The 22500-nt window shown below is 40.7% G+C and overlaps 3 protein-coding genes across 7 annotated transcripts in view; 1 reads left to right on the top strand and 2 right to left on the bottom strand.

Moving 5' to 3' along the window:
- The window catches only part of LOC125289369 (RNA-binding protein with multiple splicing-like), a 38349-nt gene extending 36438 nt beyond the window's left edge, over window positions 1-1911 (bottom strand). For 2 of the 3 annotated variants that reach the window (XR_007192620.1, XM_048236137.1), the window contains exon 1: window positions 1492-1911. Coding sequence is in view for 1 of the 3 variants with exons in the window: in XM_048236137.1 (XP_048092094.1) it covers window positions 1492-1554 (63 nt within the window). In the remaining 2 variants the exon portion in view is untranslated. The remainder of the gene's footprint in view (window positions 1-1491) is intronic. The other variant, XR_007192621.1, reaches the window with a different exon arrangement.
- A 7326-nt stretch (window positions 1912-9237) lies between these two features.
- Window positions 9238-17214, bottom strand: dctn6 (dynactin subunit 6). Of its 3 annotated transcripts, none has more exons than XM_048236451.1 (7): window positions 17144-17214; window positions 12155-12219; window positions 11945-12050; window positions 11780-11868; window positions 11512-11559; window positions 10812-10954; window positions 9238-9549 (listed from the first exon to the last, which is right to left on the bottom strand). In XM_048236451.1, exons 1-7 carry the CDS (start codon window positions 17155-17157, stop codon window positions 9451-9453), a joined length of 564 nt encoding a protein of 187 aa, XP_048092408.1. In that variant the 5' UTR covers window positions 17158-17214; the 3' UTR covers window positions 9238-9450. The 3 variants fall into 3 exon arrangements, with proteins under 3 accessions (XP_048092408.1, XP_048092407.1, XP_048092406.1); XM_048236450.1 differs by lacking the exon at window positions 17144-17214 and adding an exon at window positions 16457-16627; XM_048236449.1 differs by lacking the exon at window positions 17144-17214 and adding an exon at window positions 12642-12756.
- Window positions 16682-22500, top strand: part of LOC125289544 (dynactin subunit 1-like) — a 28427-nt gene continuing 22608 nt past the window's right edge. Inside the window, 7 exon segments of the mRNA XM_048236448.1 lie at window positions 16682-16817; window positions 19448-19513; window positions 19515-19700; window positions 20014-20095; window positions 20644-20672; window positions 20822-20839; window positions 21686-21706. Coding sequence (XP_048092405.1) covers window positions 16782-16817; window positions 19448-19513; window positions 19515-19700; window positions 20014-20095; window positions 20644-20672; window positions 20822-20839; window positions 21686-21706 — 438 coding nt within the window. The 5' untranslated portion in view covers window positions 16682-16781.

Below are 22500 nucleotides of genomic sequence, written 5' to 3'. Positions count from 1 at the left end.
GCGGGCGGGCACACACACACACACACAATGTCTGCTGATATTGCACACAACACACATCATTTACTCTCTCTCTCTCTCTCTCTCTCTCTCTCTCTCTCACACACACACACACACACACATACACACACACACACACACTTGTTCCCATTGGCTGAGAAAAACCTCTCCACAAAGGAGTTTCTTTAAAGGTGAACCTGACCTCTTGATAAGTCTATTCAAGTTGAAGACAGCCCAAATCTAGCCTGCATAAATTTAATTTGAATTCCCTGTGTGTGTGTGTGTGTGTGTGTGTATGTGTGTGTGTGTGTGTGTGTGTGTGTGTGTGTGTGTGTGTGTGTGTGTGTGAGGAAAATACTAGTAATACGCAATATCATACACATAAGTGTATAAACATGTACTTCATATGTGAACAGTAGTTCAAATGGTTATCTATATATGGCATGTTAGAGTTCTTGGCTGTGTAATCCCTTCCAATCCCCCTTTCTCTCCCTCACTCACTGTGTGTGTGTGTGTGTGTGTGTGTGTGTGTGTGTGTGTGTGTGTGTGTGTGTGTAAAGGTGAGGAAAGAATAAGTATTTTCAAAGAGGGGAAGAGCTTCATTTTTCCATCACGAGCATGGGAAGGAAATCGCCTGGGTATTCATTCACAAGTGACTCCACAAAACAGCTGCTGGTCCAAAAGAAATAGCTGATGTCATCTGAATCCTGTGCTTACAAGTCTATGGTCTCCGGTAATTTAATAGTGGAGATCGGTGTGTCAGACATGGAGCTCTTTTGGGGCGCCCAAAGTTAATGACTAATACAGCAAATGAGGAAATCCATGTGGAACTTCTTTCATTGCACAACCTTTTTCACTTATTTTACACGGATAGCAACAGTGTATTACTGATATCAAACCACAGCAACTATAACTTATACTGCCCAATACAGCCCCACGGAAACCTTATCTGGAAATGAGGGGGAGCATGTAATACTTCAACAGAATTACTGAAGAATTCTCCACATGCTAACATTTGCAGGAAGCCTGGTTGTTAGGATAGCAAACATGAACCTCTTGATCCTTCCCGTGGCTCAAGTTTACGCATTCCTGACGAGCACAATAAGTAACGGAGCACGTAAGACATGAGGTAACCTATAGGTGTACCAGACTTGGGAAAACTTGGAAACAGCTATAAATTACCTATGGGTGTGATCTTACATGAATGCCTTTAGCGTTAAAAAAAAAGAACAAAGAAAAACAAGATAACTGTTTCGGAAACAGCATTCGACCTAAATGAAACGCAACATGTTAATTTAAAGTAGGCTAGATATTGTATTTCACTAGACTGGCAGATAGTAAACAAAAATAATAATAATAAAATTTCTAATAGGTTGCCTCATGATCAATTGTCAACAAACTGATAATTAACTCAACTCAAGTTTTCATTCGCTAAAGCGATGCGATGCTTAAGTCGAACATGACAATGGAAATGAGAAGTTGATGTTTTCTTACCTCCTCCTCGTGATTTGTATACTCGTGATTCAATTCATTCTCCTTTTCTGGTTTGGTATTCATCTTCAAACTATCACTTATCCAAGCCAGCTCTTGTTGTGCGTCCGTCGGATGGAGAGCACCAGGATACAATGAACTAGCCGTCAGAGCGCAATCCACAAAACCAGGCAAGTGATTTTCACTCAGCCAGCATCGATGATTAGTCAATAAGATGGACAATCAGCAATACACTAAAGACGAGTCGACCTCCACATTAGTATGGTAAATGTGCGCACGATGCTGTAGCTTCACACATCAGTTTCAATTCGCTCGCTCTTGCCACTGTCTGTGCCCCGTATGATCAGAGGGATGGAATTCTATGGGCTTGCTCGTGGCTGCAACTGACAGGGAAAGTTCTCTAACCTGCATCATCGGTGGGTTGGTCTTTATGGGGCGTGGGATAGGCTAGGCAGCGGTCCACTGTGTGTAGGGGAACTTGAAAATGCTCAAGCAAAGAACAAACTACTAGGAAAAAGGTTAATGAATATAAACTGATATTCCTGCAACGACCTGCAGTGAGAAAAATAACAAAACTTTGAACAGAATGTTCAAGTCGGTTTGGCCAGGTGTTTAGTTTCCTTGAGTGTTTTAGGTACACAGGATTACGAAGCTCCACCACGTTAATCTTCGACTCAAGCGAAATAGGCTGACAATTTAGAAAACAAGTTAGAGATGAACTGGCAACGCACTCTGTAGACGTTGTTGCCACATCGTTAGTCATTAATGACAAATGTCAGTAATGAGTAGCCAAGTCCAAACGTGTGAAAACAGCATCCACAATTGTCATCTATCTTCCATGGTCATAATGCAAATAGCCTACTGGAGTCACAAGTGTTTTATATGCTGACATGGGAGATAAAAACATCAGGTATATTTGAGATGACTTTACAACCTAAATGATGCAACTACTCCTGCCTATCAAATCTCGTGTCATATGAAAACGTTGACTTTAATGTCATGGACACAGACGTCTTACTATACTCATGCAAATAAGGTAGACAGAGCCTTGCATCTTTTTTGGGGCGTTGCCCAAGCTATTTTTGGTGAAGAAGACAGTCAGGAAGGGGGAAGGAAGAGTACCCCTGTCAGTGACACTGTGTTTTATGGATTCCTTTCACTGGTAGCAAGTCAGTTCCCTGACATCTTACGGTTCATTTTGCAGTCATGCTGTCTTGCATCGTATTCAGTATTACAGAGATTGCAGTTCAGTATTGCAGTTCAAAAGCAAAGCAGAGCCATGTTTGTCCATAAAGTCATTGCCTGGCCGTCAATGATGGGAGTGAGTGAAATCTCTTTACAAAAACATGAAAAAAGATTAGTAATGAAATGTAAACGAAAATTACACAGACCTACACCAGTTTGTGTTGTATAGTAGGTGTGTGTATGTGTGTGTGTTTGTGTGTGTGTGTGTAAAAGAGAGAGAGAGAAATTAGGTGGGTGAGAAAGAAAGATGTTTATATTTCTACCCCCCACACACACACACACACCCCACACACACACACACACACACTCTCATATCAACAAAACACCAGAAACACCATTCCTCCAAGCCCGGGCGAGGGGGAGGGGATAAGAGAAGCAGGACAGGAGAGCACGAGAGTGGAGGAGTGCAAGTGATGTGTCTCAGCTGCCTCTGACAGGACCTGGGCCAGATAGATAGATACAGGCCAGCCTGGACCAGTGTTTATCAAGCCACGGCACTCCCACACTCACAGGACACCGGATCTAAGGCCAGGCCCACATGCAGTGCACCACCACGAGCTAAAATGTCACACTGTGTACAGGCCAGCTCAGCATACTTGAGCTGCAGTAATATACTCTGCTTGTTTGTTTTACAGTGGCTATGTGTGTATTGGGGTGTAACAGTACACAAAAATCAAGATTTGGTACGTACCTCGATGTTGAAGCCACGGCTCAATTATTTTTAATTTTTTGTATTTGGAGTTAATGAAATAAATTGACGTCCGCCACTTAATATGTTTGTGTGAGAATTTGGATTTGAAACATGATCCGCACGCAAAATTATGCTTTCACACATTCAGTATACACATCTGTATTGAACCTAAAGTCCTGTACATACAGTAAACAGTTTGGTACGAATACACCCCTAATATTACACACACACACACACACACACACACACACACACACACACACACAAAAACTTGCTCTTAATTCATCATGAGAAATAATGCCATGTCAACTATCTAATTCTCCTCATTTGAAACCCTTCTTGAATGTGCTGGACTGAACACTTGATTGGATAGAGAGGATAGCGAGAGGAGTTCCCCCTCAGTTCTGTTTCTGATGTTTTATCTGTTGTTGAATCATCAGAATGCCTCTCTGCTTGTTCACTGCCAATAAAAAAAGTCTCCCGCACTTAGCACATGTTCTGTTTATCTGTAAGAATAGGCAGAGCCAGGGAGAGGGTGTGTGTGTGAGAAAGGAAAGCAAGAACGAGAGAGAGAGAGATGGGGTGAGTTCTTGGAGGGAGAGAGGGAGAGAGGGAGGGGGGAACGGTCAAACCACAGCAAACCAAATATGGAAATGCCTTGTTTATCAAGAGCCCAATGTTATAGCACAACTGATATCATAGCCCAAATACACTGTTTGAGGTTTTGATGTGAAACTGAAATGGTATGCAGGACCCTATAAAACCATGACCTCGCCAGGGCCCTGTTAACCCTTGTGTGCTGCATCAAGGAGTGTACACTTCTATTGAACTGCTTTTCTTCTCTGCCAAGACAGCTTGTAAGAGATTTTCTAATGCCGCGATATAGAAGACAAAAAGAAAAGTATCATTTGTCAGAATGACTATCATGTCTTTTGGTTGTTGTGTGAAGTGGCAAAAAAACGTGAATGCCAAAGTGCTTGTTGTCACATCTTTTTTTAAAATAGAAGCACACTCAGACACAAGGGGATTGAAACAGGCGTTTCAGGAGAATGGTGAGGAGCGGAGAGAGCTTTTCTTTGTCATCCGACCCCCCCTGTCCTGTCTTGCCCCCCCGGGTAGGTTCCTGTTGGAGTGCGACCCCGGCGCTAAACAATGGGTCTCCGGCCTTTGTGAGGCACCAGGCAGGAAGTGAGCCGCGGTCCTCGGAGGCCAGGAGCCAGAGGCAAGGGGCAAGGAAGCCTTCCAACCGAACACACGCCTTAAGTCTGACACACACACTCTCACACACACACACATTCTTGCCCCCCCCCCAGTTTCCAACACCATAATGCCAAATGAGTAACACATAAAAGAAACACGACTCATTCTTATAGTAGTGCTTTTGTTGCTTCAGGCTGATGCTGCCGGTGATTACCTGTGAGCAGTGCTATCCTAACACACACACACACACACACACATTACCTGTTAGCAGTGCTTTCCTAATCTAGGCCGTGGTGGTTACATAAGTCGCGGCGGTCCACGCATACAAATGGACTGATTTAAGTTTTAATGGGTCATTGAGTGGGCCACTCAACCTTGGCCCCTGTGGCAAACACTCCCTACACAAATATCCACACCGTTAACCAACTCGGTTGTAATATTCATTCCGAAATTCCTTCTTGACTCCATGGAAAGGATTGACTTGTAAAAGCTAGTAGAGGGGAAAAAAACGAACTAATATAACAGAGATTCATGTTCTCGTGTTTGTAGCCTATGGCCAGGAATGGGCAGTAATTGTGATACATGTTGTATTTAGAATACGTATTTTTAAAAAAGAAAATAGTATTTTGTCATTTGTATTTTATTGGGTTGAAGAAAATGTCTGTGTATTTTGTATCAAAATACTTTATTGGTGTGTATATTGATGTATAGTTTAAAAAAAAACTGCCAGATACGTATTTTGGTAAAATCAATACTTTTGTTAGTAATTTTGATGTTATGTTATGTTTGATGTGATGTTAGTAATTTGCCATGATTTGTTGTGATCAGAATTTTGAGATTCATGGATGATGATCCAGTGCAAGATGAGTAACATGTAGGTTGCTCTCTCTCTCACACACACACACACACACACACACACACACACACACACACACAATACACTCCCTCTCTCATACCAATCCATGGTAACTTGCTCACCTTACATGGTTACTTACCCAACTTACATGGTTACTTGCTCACCCACACTTTGGTAGAACTTTGGAACATTGACTGTGATGAATATGTGCCCTCCAAAGCTGATGATACACAATCATTCTGACAAATGTCATTGGGCAACGTTCCTGAGTATTGTTGTTCTGGCACGTTCCATATTGATATTGGGCAACTTGTTTTTCTTGAGAACTTCAATCATCAATAGGCAAATAAACATGATCATCCAATCCGGAACACATGGCACCAATTATGTGGTTGTCTTGTTCAAACAGTTGCCCCATGTATCACCTAAAGCAGTATCAAGCATTCTGTGTGCATGCATGAACAATGTCAGAGCCTTCATTCTCTGTATGAGTTTGAAGTCATTATTTTAAGGTAACAGAACTGTACACAACTGTATTGAGTTGCTTTAAGCTCTGTTCACTTAATCAACAGAGTCAGTGTATGAAGAAGGAATAGACAGGCAGATATGGAAGGTTTTTTAAGTGATTTCATGCTCTCTTTAAAGAGTATTTTCAGAATACAAAAAACTGTAATTTATTTTGATACATGGTGTGGCTACTGCATTTTGTAGTTTATTTTGATACACTTAAAACTATAGAGTATTTGATATTTTATCTCAAAATACCTTTTAATGTATTTTTGCCCATCACTTGCTATGGCTTATCCAAGAGACCAATATTTTAAATTGAATGTGCAAATATATATTTTAAATGACTTGTGAGAGCAAATTTGTTTGTACGTTCTTTAATTCATAAATGTCCGTGAAGAAAATCATCCATATTAGTGGGAGAAAGAAAGTTGTTCAATTTACCCATGAATAGTGTACAGCTCTGCTGCTATTTTTAGACAGCAGTAATCACACTGATTTAAGCATCATCGATACGTTTTGGCATGTTCATTCCACTTAGCCTCGTAATATAACTTGACATTTATTAGAACCGACCGACCATCAAGCCTGCTTCCTCTTTGATCACGGATCACTCTCCTCAAATCAAACACACGTCAGAGCGTAGACGCACACAGGTCTGATCTCCATGCCACCCTCTCATCTATCCCAGGATAGTGGAAACAAAATGGAGTCATTTGACACTTTGTGTAGCAGAAACATGCTCTGAACTGCCTGGCTCCCATAAACCATACTAGACCTATGTGTTTATCAATATTAGCATGGGGAGCCACCCAATACACACACACACACACACACACACACACACACACACACACAAACAATCCCGAATGGTAGGCTATTCTATCTATGGGCAGTTATTTCAAACACACCTATAGATTTTCTTCTAAGACAGATCCATATCAGGATCAATGATGTGCTGGGTTGAAACAAACGTTCCTGTACATTGTGTAATTATCATTGACGACGTGCATGATATAGATTTACAAGCTATAGGCCAACCCCCCACTACTAGGGGTATTTTTTTGTAGCCCTGGTCCCAGAGTTTAAGAAAAATCATGTTAACAAGAAATTAACTCATTCCCACTGTACCTGGTAGTCCACTTTCTGACCAGTACAAAGTGGTGGAAAAATACAGATTTTAAGACATATGCGAGATGAAATTGGCCATTGCTCATGCAAAACGTTGTCAACAGCATGTGACATGTTATATAATAATCTAAAGTTCGATTATGTGTTAAGCCATATTATTATATAGTATTAGGCCTGACATAGGCATATAGTCCATGGGCTATAGGGGTCAACCTGTGTCACGCAACTACTGAACTCAATGGTATTTTCTTGTGGCCCTGGTCCCAACATTTTAGAATAGTCATGTTAACAAGAAATAAACTCATTCCCACTGTATTTGGTACTTTCTAACTTAAATGAAATTAAAAAATAAATAAATACATTTTGAGAGAAGAAGTCACCTATTGCTAACATAAAGTGGTCAATATTAACTAAGTTGGAACTATATACAGTACTTGAAATGTAATATAGTCTAGAGATAATTGTGTATTAATATTTTACCAATTAATATATTAATTGTCTGTTCCCTGTTATATTTTAAATATTATGTTGTTTTTGTATTTGTTTGTCGCTTTGGACAAAGGCGCCTTGAATTTCCCCTGGGGATCAATAAAGTATCTATCTATCTATCTATTTATCTATCTGTCTGCAAAATCCCATAACCATGCATTATATACAGTAGCCTATTAAATACCACGGACAACTGATGCACAGAAGGATGTGTCACCAGAATATGTCATGGTGGCTATGGTTCAATAAAGGCAAACATAGTGATGTTTTCCAAGGTATACATACATATATGCAGCATACGTGCAACTACCAACTTTCCTCAAAGTCATCGTCACTGTCAGACTCAGGCTATGCCCTCTGCATGATAGAATTCATCATCCTCACTCTCATCATTCCCTTCTTTCCTTTCAAGAATATCAACAAGCTCAACTGGCATGATGTCAGCATCAGTCCAGTTAGGTACCATTACTCCATTTTCATCAAGCATCCAACCATGCCCTTGCACTGTATATGGTATGTCAGCCAAAGGCCCATTTTGGGCCGATCGGTGCCAACTGAGGGCACCAAACTTTATTGTTATTTTCTGATAGCTATTATGTGTCTATAACACAAAAATGCATGATAGACAATGCAGATGTTTATCCTGCAGTGGCTCTTAATCCCTGTTTCAATCTTGTAGCCTGAATGCCCAACCAAAGAATCAGAACAGCAAAAAAATGACATCAACAAAACAGCCTTAGTTTTCGAGCATGCCTAATAGGCTACCGTACTTTACTCATCTTTCACGGCACAGTGATGTAGCTCCACATGCATAGTATCCTATGGACCTAGCCTTCAGGTGCCCTCATAAACAGTAGCGAGTTGCGGTTTAATGTTCCTCTTCTGTCGTCACGTTGACGTTAATTATTTCTGTCGAAAACCAGGTGGGGCCTCTGCATTCTATAGGTCACCTCTCATAATTCTAAGGGAGTGCACTAGTAGGCAAAGGTCACTTGTCAGAAATCCTTAATTCTCACTGGACAGACCAGTGGCCTTTGGTTTGGCACTCAGATCAGGGGGTCGCCATTTCAGGACCCTTAAAGAGGGTGTCGCATCTGATGAGCTTCAGTCTACTAGTGTTTGTGAAGCATTCTGATATCAATATGTTATTTGAACACAGAAGCAAAAGGCATGTTCACTGTATGTGCACCAGGCTACAGGAGGAAAGGATAGTCAAATATCACATTGTGTAACAAAGGAAATAATTCAGTTCTTTATTAAAAAAAACTCTGTTTTGTGTATTGATGGTGCCAGGCTGAAGTCATAGCCCTCTGAAAAACTGTCAGTATTGCTTCTTGTCACACAAGGCCAAAGCTCACCTGCCCTCCACTACTAAGTCTGCCTCTCTGCCTCCTCCTAGTGGACATAATTGAAATCATAGAAATGAAAACTTAGGTTATCATTATTTGTCTACTGTACTGTGCACTACATTTTATTTTATGCCACTGCCGACTTGTTTGCTTCAGAAATATATTATGATATTAAAACTGCTGTAAGGAGTTTTGGTCAAAACCACCCATAAGAAAGCCACAACTGAAATGAGCAAATGCTATGTGTTTAGCTGCATTATCTAGACAAGGACACTAGGAAATGAGACTAAAAAGTATTTAATAACTGTAAGACATCAAGCAAAAACAAAATTAGAAAACAAAACAAAGTAAATTAACAATGGTCTACATACCGGTAGATAAATATAAATAGCAATCAACAAAATGCAGTGATATACACGTTTTACTTTGTGCAAGTTGAGTTCTTTAATGTGGCTAATTAGACTAGCGTGTTTGGAATCCTGTGAGACATAAAGTTAGCTCCTGGCAGGAGTGGATGAGCTCTTAACCGTCTTCTTCAGGTGATGGTAATTCGGTAGGATCTTCATCAGGAAGTCCAGCTGAAGGGTCTGAGGCTGAGAATCAACATGGGTAACATAGCTTATAGTTAATGATGTGTTAAAAAAGAACACAAGTCAGCCTGATATAGATACAGCACCATCTCGATAAATTTCAATAAAGACTAATGTGTACCCCCCACTGATCTTCTACAGATGTCAATGTGTTTGATGCATTTATACAGTCTGATTTGATGTCCTATGCATGATGCATTATTGTCTCAAATTGCAATTTGTTTCACCCATCAGATTACAAACAACTGAGTATAGTTGGTATAGTTACGGGCAGGGCTGGAATTTCACGGCGGCCATGATGGCATGGCCGTGATGCCCTTTTGGAAATCGGAGGTTCACAGGCCACTGTGGCATTGGTGCCCCCTTCTTTGACTATTGTGCTTTGTGTTTGACTAAGAGCGATTTTAATTTGTAACCCAAAATAATCTTAGCATTCACAGCTCGAATCAATTTAGTCTCTGTTGCAGTGGAGAAAGTGACAGAGCACGGCAAGAAAAGTCCTACATTTAGCAGCCAGAAGACAAGGCAAGAAATGTAGATATTAAGGGGTCTGTCTCTAGGCAGGGGCTACGGTAGCCTGGCTAACGGCAAACCTCATCTCATTGAGTACAACACTACATGTACATTTTCTCGTATTTGAAACGTGGTTTACGAATGCCCAGAGCCGTTTATTGGGCGCTACGAATGTCTATCGGTGTGTCATCATCGCCTTACTGTCCCCCTCCATTCTGTGATTGGTTCCTTCGTTGAGGTGAAAACAAAGTCCATGGAATCCAGGCTGCCTAGCAGCGTGAATAAAATTGCGCGCGCGCTTAAGGCAGCATGGGAAAACCCAGGTTAGGGCCACGGTGGGCTAAGCCCACCCAAGCATTGTGTCTTGCCAGCTATAACCGGCCCTGATATTAGGGAGCTTTGGGAAGCAATAGTCTAATGTCGGCTGACATTTATACATGTGTTGCTGTAGTGAAGTAATGTTTTCCGATTTGATAATGTGTTGTTGATAACGTTATCAGTTAGAATATTAGGGTAATTAGGATAATTAGCCTACTGTATAGTTAACTTTGGCCTTGGTGCCCTGACGTGTGGCCTTTGTGTCCCCTGCCAAATATGCCCAACCGAAGGCCAAGTGGCCTTGCCCTTAAAATTATGAAGTTCCAGGCCTGGCTACTGGTATGGCTTTAACTGAATATAGATAAAGCAACACACACACACACACACGCACACACACACACACACACACACACACAGAGTCACTCCATCCCTACCTGTGGCTTCTCCGTCTGGATCCGCCGCATACAGCCGGACCCATAGATGACAGTGTTCTCTGGGATGACCTCACACGTGTTCACCTGGCAACACGCGCCGATGATGCAGCCGCTAGTCAGCATCACGTTACGGCCCACGTCCGCTGAAGGACAGGACAGTTAGTTAGACAGTTATTTAATGGTTGTCTTGTAATGATTTAGTTATTCAGCAGGTGTTTTTTTTTCTCAAACAACTTACATCTACATTACAATATAGACGAGGCGAGAAGGGTATGTATCATCTTATCTAATTCTGGGGGAGATGGTAAATAAGCTAATTTCCCAAAATGTTGGCGTGTTCCTTTAACATTCTAAATTAAAACATTTGTTTTTAACATGTCTTTGAATTAATTAGCCTGGCCTCTGCCTGCCTACATACTTCCGCTCGATTTCTTTTCCCTACAGTACTCCCTACTGCCTCTCTGACTTTCCCTACAGTGCGAAGTCAGAGAGTCTGGTTTCCAGGCTATGAATTAATAACAACACTATAAAGAATTAATAACTATCCCAAATCACCTTTTTATCTTGATCGTGATTATGCTCTTTCTTACTAAATCTGTACATTGTGTAGGCTACAGGCTGAGAGGTATAACAATATCTCTCTCCACTTCAGCTAGTCTCATGTGTTCAATAGGATGCTCTAACTAAGCCTTTGTCTTACCTTTAGATTCAATGACATTGTTGTCTCCAATTTTCAGGGCTTGGGATACTGAATCAAATGGTTAAGGCTGATTCTGTGAATAATAGTTAACCTACTAAACTACTGAATAGGCCACTGCTGACTGCAAAACCTGAATAGGCCTACAGATGTCATTATTCTTGATCGAGAGGTTCAATCAAAGATCATTTTGATTAGGACAATGTCCTCCCGTTCAATCAATGCATTACAATTATGTCATGCACATAATTTCAAATTCGTGAAAGGATACCGCAGCCGACTTCAAACACATTATTGATTCCAATTGTCATCGTCTTGGGCTCCAAATCCTCGGAGTCTGGCATAATGTTTTCAGGATAGCTGTTAAAAGAGCCATGCTTTAGCTTAACTCTCAATAAATGACAAACATCTCATTGCGGTTCAATGTTAAAGTTACCTATTAATGATGAGGGCTTGCTCCTCAATCAGGTTCCCCTCTCCAATGACTATAGGTCCAGCTTCTGCTATAATACGCGCTTTGGGATGCACCACAGTCCTCGCACCTACAAGATGATGATGTGCATGAGTAACGTTTGAGTGGTCTTTTTCAATTAAAAATTATGTTCTTGCAAAATTACATAAAAAGAGTAGGCCTAGTGAGTCGCACCTATTGTCACATCGCCTCTGATTTCACTCTCCACACAAACGACTGCGCCAGCTGCAATTTTTGCACTGCAAAATAAAATACGAAAGTTTATTTTCACATGCAGATTAGCAGAATGAAATTGTGATGGCTTGTCAAGCTTGGCCACTTAGATCAGCTAGCTAGTCACATTCTCCTAAACTGTCATCTACATGGCTGGCTAGCTAGCTAGTTATTAGGCGTTACTGGTAGGCTATTCGACAATACATTGTGATATTTCCAAACCTTCCTATATCGATGGATATTCCGAACTGTTAACGTTAGTTATGAGCAAGTCGATGTTTTGATCGTGATGATTTTAAACCAGCCAGCCACCGCCTTAAATTACACATAATCTTGGAAGCTGTATGGAGTATCGGAAGTAGTAATGTGTCTACCCTCACAAAGGCTTGTAGACATTCCTAAAAGTTGATAATGACCAACTACAGGCAAAAGAGTTAAATAGCAATACCTTTTCTGATTCGCATTCTGCTTTGAGTTTGGGTCGGCCATCTTGATTATGTACAATATTGTAGGTATTTGATTTCAAAAGCCTGAGAGTTCTCACTCGATTAAAATGTCTAGAAAACCCTAAAGGACGAAATGCTACCCTCTGCTGGTGCATTTATGTATTTGGTGTAAGGAGGCGATTAGCTTTTTTAGTCTGCTAATATCATATGTACATCTATTGTAGCAAATAAGGCAGATGAGGAATAGCATAGATTTACTTTTCAAATTCAGACTATTGAAACAACCTTCAAATGCTTGGCATATGATCTTGGAATGAGAGTTTAGGTGGCGCGGCACAGGATGGCCTACTACACCAATCGGGTCTATGCTTCAACACTAAGAAAATATAAATGCAACATAACAAAGTCTCTAACAATCAGATACATCCTAAAGGTTATTTTAAGTCAAGTCAAGTCAAGTCAACTTTATTTCTATAGCACATTTAAAAACAACTGAGTTGAACCAAAGTGCTTACAAACAAACATAAAACAATGACAATGTACAACAACTATAATAACATAACATGGGGGGAAAATAAATACATAATTGAAATAATAAACAAATTGGTCAAAAATAAAATAAAGAATAAAGAGTGTGTGTGTGTGGGGGGGGGGGTATTAAGGTAGATTAAAAGCTTGGGAGAAAATGAAAGTATTTAAGTTAGACTTAAAGCAGTCAATGGTTGGAGAGGACTTAATATGTACAGGTAGACTATTCCAGAGTTGGGGGGCAACAACAGAGAAGGCTCTATCACCCTTAGTTTTAAGGTGTGTTTTGGGGATATAGAGAAGATTCTGAGATGAAGACCTAAGTGATCTTGGAGTGCTGTAAGGAATTAGTAGGTCACCTATGTAACTAGGTGCCAAACCACTGAGGGCTTTGAAGACAAAAAAAAGTAACATTTTAAACTTAACTCTGTGTCCACAGGTAACCAGTGCAGCTTAGCCAACACAGGAGTTATATGCTCACGCTTCTTAGAGCCACTTAATAATCTAGCTGCTGCATTTTGAACTAGCTGAAGTCTGTTGAGAGTGGAGGGGGTCAGGCCTGCATATAATGAATTACAATAATCTAGTCTAGATGTTATGAAAGCATGTATAAGAGTTTCAAGATCGAGAAGGACAAAAAAGGGCTTCAGTTTTGCAATGGTTCTTAACTGGAAAAAAGCTGCCTTTGACCACACTATTTACTTGCTTATTAAAATTTAAAGAGGAGTCAAAGAAAACCCCACGATTCTTTACTTCACTGTGGCAGTTTGCAGAGAGAGGTCCTAGTGCATTCTTCAAGATAGAAACATCACTTGGAGGGCCACAAATAATTATATCAGTTTTACTTTCGTTCAGTTGAAGAACGTTTCTTGATATCCAGCATTTGATGTCACTGAGACAGTTAAAAATATTCTCCAAGGAACAAATGCCATTAGTGTTAACAGGCAGGTAAAACTGAGTGTCATCTGCATAGCAGTGATACTGAATGTTATACTTTTTAAAAATTGAGCCAAGGGGTAGCATATAAAGAGAGAATAAAAGAGGGCCCAAAATGGAACCCTGAGGAACACCACACTTTATAAGGGCAGAGGAAGAGGAGAAATTGCCTAAACTAACTGAAAATGATCTATCACTAAGATAAGAAGAGAACCATTGCAAAACAGAACCCTGAAGACCAACTTCATCCTCCAAGCGTTTTAATAGGATGTTATGGTCAATGGTGTCAAATGCTGCACCCAGATCAAGAAGCACCAAGAGGGCGCAAGATCCAGAATCAACTGCTAAGAGAATGTCGTTTTGGACTTTAAACAAGGCCGATTCAGTGCTGTGCAGAGATCTAAAACCTGATTGGAATTTATCACATATATTGAACTCACTCAGATAAGAAAAAACTTGAGAGAGGACAACCTTTTCTAGTATCTTTGACAGAAAAGGTAATTTAGAAATAGGCCTATAATTCTTCAGGTCACTGGGCTCAAGGTTAGGTTTCTTAAGAAACGGTTGCACAAACCTGAGGGGTCCACTCCATTGGTTAGTGAGTGATTAATTATGGCCAATACAAGAAGGCAGATGATGGTAAAAACTTCTTTAAAAAGGCGTGCAGGTAAAACATCTAAGTGGTAGGATGTAGATCTCATATGGGAGACCACCTCAGAAAGCTGGGAGGAAGATATAGCCTGAAATTGTCGGAGGCAGCTAGGTGAAAGTTCTATCACGATTTTATTTTGTCAATTTTATCGATGAAGAAGTTGAGGAACTTCTCACAGATTTCTGTTGAAGGGGCAAGAGTAGATGACGCAGAGGCAGGATTTATAATAGAGTTAATGGTATTAAATAAAACTTTTGGCCTATGAGCATTATTGTTGATAAGCTGAGCATAATATTCAACCTTTGCTGCCTTAACAGAGTTTTGGTAGGTCTTTAGAGAATCTCTGAAAAGGTCATAGAAGACCTGAAGCTTCTCTTTTTTTTCCATTTGCGCTCTGTTTTCCTGCAAGATTTTCTGACAGAACGGGTCGTGGCATTTAACCAGTGGTGATAGTTTTGACACGCTTTTGTTTTAGTGGGGCAACACAGCCTAAGGTCTCAAGACAGGATGCATTAAAGAGAGTGACTAATTATTCAATGTCAGAGCAGGTGGAAATAGCAACAGAGATAGTAGGTGAGTGAGAGAGGATGAAAGTAATAGAGAATGTTGTAGGTGTAGAAAAAGGCGAGGGTGTGCTTAGAGAAAATATCACCTGAAATGCAATTGTTCAATGTATTTCCCATCACAACAGTCTGCACTCCAAATGTTGCAATTAATTTAATTAGTTGTCACAGAAGTAGGCTACTGGAACCCGGGCCTCTGTTCAAAGAACTGTCTGTACTAACCCGGAAGTTATTGTTCCTACTGCGTGTCAAGTTGACAAAACGGTAGTCGGCATCAGGGCGATCTGTCTTTTGACTTAAAAAGGGCGTATGGTTTTTGCAGATAAAATCCACGGGTAAACATACTCGTAAAGGGAAACACTTTTAAAATACAGACTGTGTTAGCAGGTATGTTCCAGACATTTATTGTGTTGTTGCATTTCAGTAATCTCTGATAAAGTTAGCTAGATGAATCTTGATTAGCTTGTTAGCTTACTAGCTAAACAAAAAAGTGTCTAGCCTACGATAACAACTAGTGTTAACATAAAAGGCTAATGTTATGGTGGTCATCTCCATTTTACAGCATATAATGTCAAACGAGATATAACGTTTCACAACCTCTTTTAGGGCATAACGTTATGATATTATGATACTATCGTTCAGGTGTAGCGTCAACTAACGTTAGCTTGGGGGCTACCTTGACAGTCAGCCTCACATTAATGTTAGCTGGTATGCTAAAAACAGGGAACTTGCTGACTGATTGTTTTTACAAAGGCATGGCAGAAAATACTGTTGAAGTCTAGAAGCTATTGGGAATATAGAAGCTAAGGCACATGTTGAAACGTTTTGAAGAGCAACAATGCTCTCCTTAACTAATCAATTGCAACGTTAATCCGTTATAAATCCGTTATCACTAGCTAACAGTTAGCTACAGATATATACAGTTAGCTAACGTTAGATTATTATGCGGGGGGCACTCCTTTAGTTGCAGACAATGTTAACTTAGCTGCTGAGGTTGAGTCTAACTTATTCGTGTATTATCAATGTCGCCTATCGTCAATTCAAAAGCTGCACAAATTCCATGTTGAGTTTAAAATAGAGTAATTTGTCACCCTTCAGTGACGTTAGCCTTTCAAATATGCACGAAGCCTTAACTTACCTTACATTCTCTGTCAAATCCATCAGTGTGCTTAAATGTGTCTGTTTTGTTGATTGTTTTTAGCTTTATTAGCAGCTAGCTAGATAACTTGTGTCGTTGATGGTGACACTAGCCCTGTAATGTTAGTGAATGATGCACGAGCACCGAAAAGCAACGCTACCCATTCCATCACTGGAACTGGTTGCCATGGGCATTGTCAGTAACGTAACGTGAAGATCACCATCACCATAAATGCCCACTCCCTCTATACCGAGCGTGTTAAAGGCGTGTTAAAGGCGAGGGTTGCGACTACTGTCATACTATTAAAATAATATAGAAAAGCAACATGTCGATGTCAAGGAGGCACTCGTACACCCCTAGGGTAAGTGTCATGAAGCAACTTTGTCGCCTTTGTTGTCTTTTTGTGAATCAGTGCAGTAACGTTACCGTTAAATAACTTCTCGATAACTTCGTGGCGTTAGGATAGCCAGTTGGACATCATGAAAGTGTTAACTGCTAGTCCTAATTGTCTGGTAGCGTGAATGATTCGCAAGAATATTTGTATTCGTCAAAACAGGGACATTTTTGCATTGCTATTATTAAGGGGGAAAAAAGCCATTTTCATACTGATCAATCCACACTGATATACATCTTAGGCATAGTTTACTTATAGCCTAAGTAAGAGAATGAGATTAGTAGAGCACTCACCGCGGCCGCGACATTATGCTGTGGTTTGCGCAGTTTCTGTGTTGGTGTAGCAGTGTTCTCACAAGTTCTCCGCGGAAGTAGCCTGCCAAGTGCCAGTGGATTTCTGTAAAGCTATGTAGCCTACTATCTTCCTTTTGCTGATGGTAGCGAAAAGCTGATGACTGCACCAACCGCTGTACCAGAACTGATACCTTACAGCTGAACAGTGCAGAGACAAGCAAACATGTGTTTTTCTCCTGCGGTTTCCCAGCGATCAAGCACCCGGCAACTAAACTCTCCTTTTGCGTTGCATTTATTTTCTCAACAACCCTAACTCACTGGCTGTCATTCATCTGGCTTAATGTTGGCTTAATCTGTCAAATTCTTCTTCTTGGAATAGTGGGAATTAATCTATCTCTATCTACTCTTGAATTGGGGGAAATGAGGCAGAATTATTCCCTGTCTCTCTCTTTCCCATAGACCAGACATGTGATTCAGCCTGCAGGATATGATTGCAATGGATGGTTCTAATTTTATTTGTTGGTCCATCGTGACTAGGGCTCCTTACTCAGAAACAGTGGAGCTCGTTGTAAGACAGCCTAAGAGGTCTTCTCTGAGGAGGCATATGACTATGAATGTGTCACCATTTCTCCATCAGCCTGCAAAAGTTGGGTGGTTGCCGGAGAAGAGGGTTGATGTACTTAAAAAAAAAAAAAAAAAAAAAGCCTAAATCCTTTCTCCCTCTTGGGATGTTGTGACTCAATCAACCTAGTTGGTGGCTGGCATATATGACTGCAACACATTGTCCAGGTTAGAGATCTTTCAACAGATACGGGTACTTGGTAGTACAGTTATAAATCCACCTTTATCTGTAGCCCCTCATTCCCATTCTGTGAGTCAGCTTATAGAAATGATGGATCAGAGAACACAGACCTCCTCCATCTCGGACTTTTGAATCTCCATAAGAATGCTGGGCCATGCATTTATACATCACAACTAGGGCTGTCAAAATAACTGATTAATTTTGATTAATTAATTTGAGACTAACTAACTAATTAAAAAAAATTGTGCAGATTAATCGATTTCCGTATGACCTTTGATCCCAAGCCGTTCTAGTCAGACTGTAAAATGAAGGATAGAGAAGAAAACGTGCTGCCTGGATCATTGATTGGAACATTTACTTTAAAAAAAATGGCCTGATGTTGATAAAAAATAAAGTGTTGAAAATAAAGTCCTCTGCCATGTCTGCAGCAAGGAATTTGCATATCACCGGAGTTCATCAACTCTATAGTCGGACATCAATGCAAAGAAATAAGTGTTTTATTTTATATAACTTTTATTTGAACAGTGAAAATAATAATAAAAGAGTTTTTGAACTTTAGTGTCACTAATGCTGATTATTCAATGATTCATTTGAATTTAAATATTTAAAATACTTTTACAGCAAAAATTGTATATGCGATTAATTTAGATTATTAATCACAGAGTGTGTAATTTAATTAGATTTTTTTTTTTTAATCGATTGACAGCCCTAATCACAACACATCAGAGATTCTTTTACAGCATAGCATCTGTAAATTCTATTTATCATGCTCAGTATTCAAATACTTGTTTAAATAAATTATTACAAGCCTGGAAAGTTTATAGAAAGTTGTGACAAGTGGGTAAAAATGCAACATATAGCCTAAGCTAGGCCTTGAAACTTGCTATATGCTTGCAACATGTTATACTACTTGCCATATGCTAGGCCTACAGTTTAACATTGTCAAACAGTTGGTATAGCTGTTGCAAAGGAAGACGACAATCTCCCTGTCCTGCCCCACCCCACCCCACCTCCATATCCTGCTATTGTGCCGTCATTTCTTAGCCTCACTTCACCGGCCTGTTGCTTCCAGCTCCGTGTTTGATGGGATTGTGGTCTGGAAAGGCAAATGTATCAACTTGCAACATTAGTGTGGAAGTAGGAAGCGTGTAGCAGTCCCATCAATACAGAGTGGTGAAAGACTGGTCCAGTTATTCATAAAATAACCAAAATTTAACCAGTAATCTAAACCCATTTGCATGCGGTGCCCCTTAATTTTAGCAACTGATAAACAATCCAGTGATGGATAGCAATAAAACATCATGGAATGTTAATGAAATTCAGCATTGCGATTACAGCGGTTGCAGGCAGTGTAACCATTGGCAAAGCAAAATGCCGTGACAAGCAACAAAGTTAAACCAATCAAAGTTAAACCGTCAACTTTGGAGGCAACGAGTGATTTGTGACGATGTCTGAATTCACCTTCATGCTTGCCTTGTCTCTTCTCCTGTAACCCCCCCAAGCTCAGCAGCAGCGTCCTCGGCAGCATGAGTTCTGACGGAGGAGGCAAGCCGGCCAAGGTGGGCTCGCAGGGTGGAGGTGATTGGCAAGGGTGAGCGTGGCACGGTGGCATATGTGGGTGCCACGCTCTTCGCCACGGGCAAGTGGGTGGGCGTCATCCTGGACGAAGCCAGGGGCAAGAATGATGGCACCGTGCAGGGCAAGCGCTACTTCACCTGTGAGGAGAACCACGGCATTTTTGTGCGGCAGTCGCAGGTGAGCACACTCCCCCAGGTTATGGCTATGGTATTTGGCAGACGCTTTTGTCCAAAAGCAACTTAGGCCATGTCCCTATACTTAGCCAGATATTTTTTAAAATATAATGATACATAATGAAAATAATGTGTGTGTCTGTGTGTGTGTGTGTGTGTTAGGGGATTGTGTACAAGTACATGTGTGAGTGTTCATATGGTTTCTTAACGTTCAGTGAGACCTGGATTTTAATTATCATCATCAAGAAAAATAAGCAATGTTGAGGTGCCACTGTTGTGCAGGACTGGTATGGAAAGAGATGTGATTTCTCTCTCAGATTCAAATGCTGGATGAGGGTGGAAGCTCTGCCACCTCCCCAGAGACCCCTGACTCTGGCATTGCCAAGCTGCCCAAGAAAGGTGAGAGTCTGTTCTTCCACAAACAGATAGCTGGGGGGGGGGGGGCTGAGGGGGGTAAACTTTGTTTTGTAGAGAGAAATAATCCATGGGGCACCTATTAGAAGGTTTACCACTTACTCTTGAGTTAACTTAACTAGACTCTCGCCCTGCCTTGAAAACCAAAAGACAACAATTTTATCACCAAAATTCCATAACTGTGGAGTAAGGTCCCACCTTTGAAGGTTTTAGAATATCTTACTAGTATAGATTTAAAAAAAAAAAACATATTTAAGCTTCTCTAGCACACACTGTTCTGGCCAATAAATAGCCTTAGTTGCTGAAATGGCCTTAAATTAAACAAACAAAATAAACAAACTAGACTCCTGATGCTAAGGTTATGAACTTGTGTTGTATACAGACTGTGGACATGACCACATATCACATGTCAAATAAACAGCTTTAAATGAAAGCTAAAGTGCAAGCCTAGCTGGGTCTGGTACACTGCTTGGATCTGGACCTGGACTTTTGCAGTGTGTGTCATTGTTTTTTGTCTTTTTCTTTTTTTCCAGAGCCAGAGACTCCCAAAGTAGGCAAGCAGGTAAACACACTTCTTTGTTTTCATTTGACCTTCCAACCCAACTCCAGCTAAGGAACCCTGACTAGAAATGGAATTGAGACGGGTAGCTTAACCGTGTGTTGTGTTTTTGTGTCTCCTGTTAATTTTTCTCTTGCCTATGTGGACAAAAGACGCCATCAGTTAGGAAGGTACCGGTATCTCTGTGTGTGTGTGTGTGTGTGCACTCGTCTGAGTCTGGGTCTTGGCTAAGCTGTTTCATGCACATTGTCTTTTCTCGCTTTTGTTATTCCTTCAGAATCCACTCTCTTTTTGGTTTGACTAGCTCAGAATGGATGCTCCACTTGTTGGTTCGTTTGTGTTTATGACTGTCATCTTTAATTTCATGGCTGTTGTCTTTGTATCCTCTTTTAAAGATCTAGAGGATCTTGGTTTCTTCATACACTTTCATCTTGTTCAGCTTGCTCCATTGGATGCATTATCTCACTTCTTTGTTTGGGACAGTGTCCAATAGCTCCCTGGAGTTATGGGTGGACTGTTGTTTTGCATTTGTCCTGTCAAGATTGTAACCTTGTACAAGCTTCAAGTCTTTTCCACTTTCATGTGAATTTTGTCAGATGCAAACTGGGAATATTTATTATGGCAACATTGTTTCAAATATGGGGGAAATACACCAATGAAATGAGAAGGTAGAAGGACAGCGGCAGGAATGTTGGGTCCTTTGTTCCCTATCCTTACCTGACCCTTATAGTGTATAATATTCGCCCCCAATGGGATTTAGATGACTCAGTTTTTCCTATTCATTGTACAGGGCTACTAACCCTTTCTAACCCTTTTTGTCTGTGCCTCTCTGTATCTTCTCCTGCTCCTGTTATGAGTGGTTCTCCTGTCTATCTCAATCCTACCTGTCTGTCTACTGTATGTCTTGCCTAAATACCCGTCTGTCTATCTACCTGCCTGTCTTTCTGTCTGTCTCTCTTCCTGTGTGTGCTCTCTGCCTTTCCTTTCCGAAAAAAAACCTTCCCTTCATCCCTCAGTCAGCGGTCCGGCACACCAAGGTGAGCGATTGTGTGGCCGCAAAGCAGGCTGGGAAATGTAGCATGGAACCCCCTCATCCCTCAACGCATGCATGCACTCCCTTCTGCACATAAGTTATCCTTAAACAGTCTCACGAGTACTACACAAGAGGTGTTTACTTTTAAACAAACAATAATTTAAGTATTTATGCATTTTTGAAAATAATGGGGGAAAAACACTTTAAGTTTGGGTGTTAATATAAATCCTTGCACCACTATTAGGAGTGTGATCATAGTAGATTTGTACAAAAGCTGGGGTGATTATTTACTCTGTGAATACACATGTTGAGAACTAACAAAGAGTGTCTATCGTGAAAGAACAGTGGACAACTCCAGGCCGTCTCACCTCCGCCAGCTCCCTCCCCTCCCTCATAATGGTATGTCCCAATCCCCCCCTTTTCCCCTCCCTTTAGTGAACAGTTTTCTTCAGTCCAGAAGAGCGTACCAAAACTGTCCCGAGGGGAGCAGCTGCACTCAGTGCTTAACATACTAATGTAATGTTCAATTTAGGCATTCCTTCAGATAACTTAACCAAACGAGTCCCTTTTAAAGCACACTGTGTAGCGCTCCCGTCTCAGGATTTCACCATGGTGTTAAAGGGAGAGTTTTTCACCAGTGTTGAGTCTCTTGCACGTGTTGGGTGAGTGGAATAGGTTGGTGTTATGGCACTATTGGGCCTTTCAGAGGTTTATATTTATATTGCTAAGGCGTAACTAAGGTAGTGGTTAAACCTGGACTGCACCATCTCAATTTAGCATTGCTGAACACTTACGGAA

The sequence above is a fragment of the Alosa alosa genome, chromosome 24 (assembly GCF_017589495.1).
Source record: "Alosa alosa isolate M-15738 ecotype Scorff River chromosome 24, AALO_Geno_1.1, whole genome shotgun sequence".
NCBI classification, from domain to species: domain Eukaryota; kingdom Metazoa; phylum Chordata; class Actinopteri; order Clupeiformes; family Clupeidae; genus Alosa; species Alosa alosa.
Note: the sequence above shows the minus strand (reverse complement) of the source record. Positions and strands in the feature narration are given on the sequence as shown.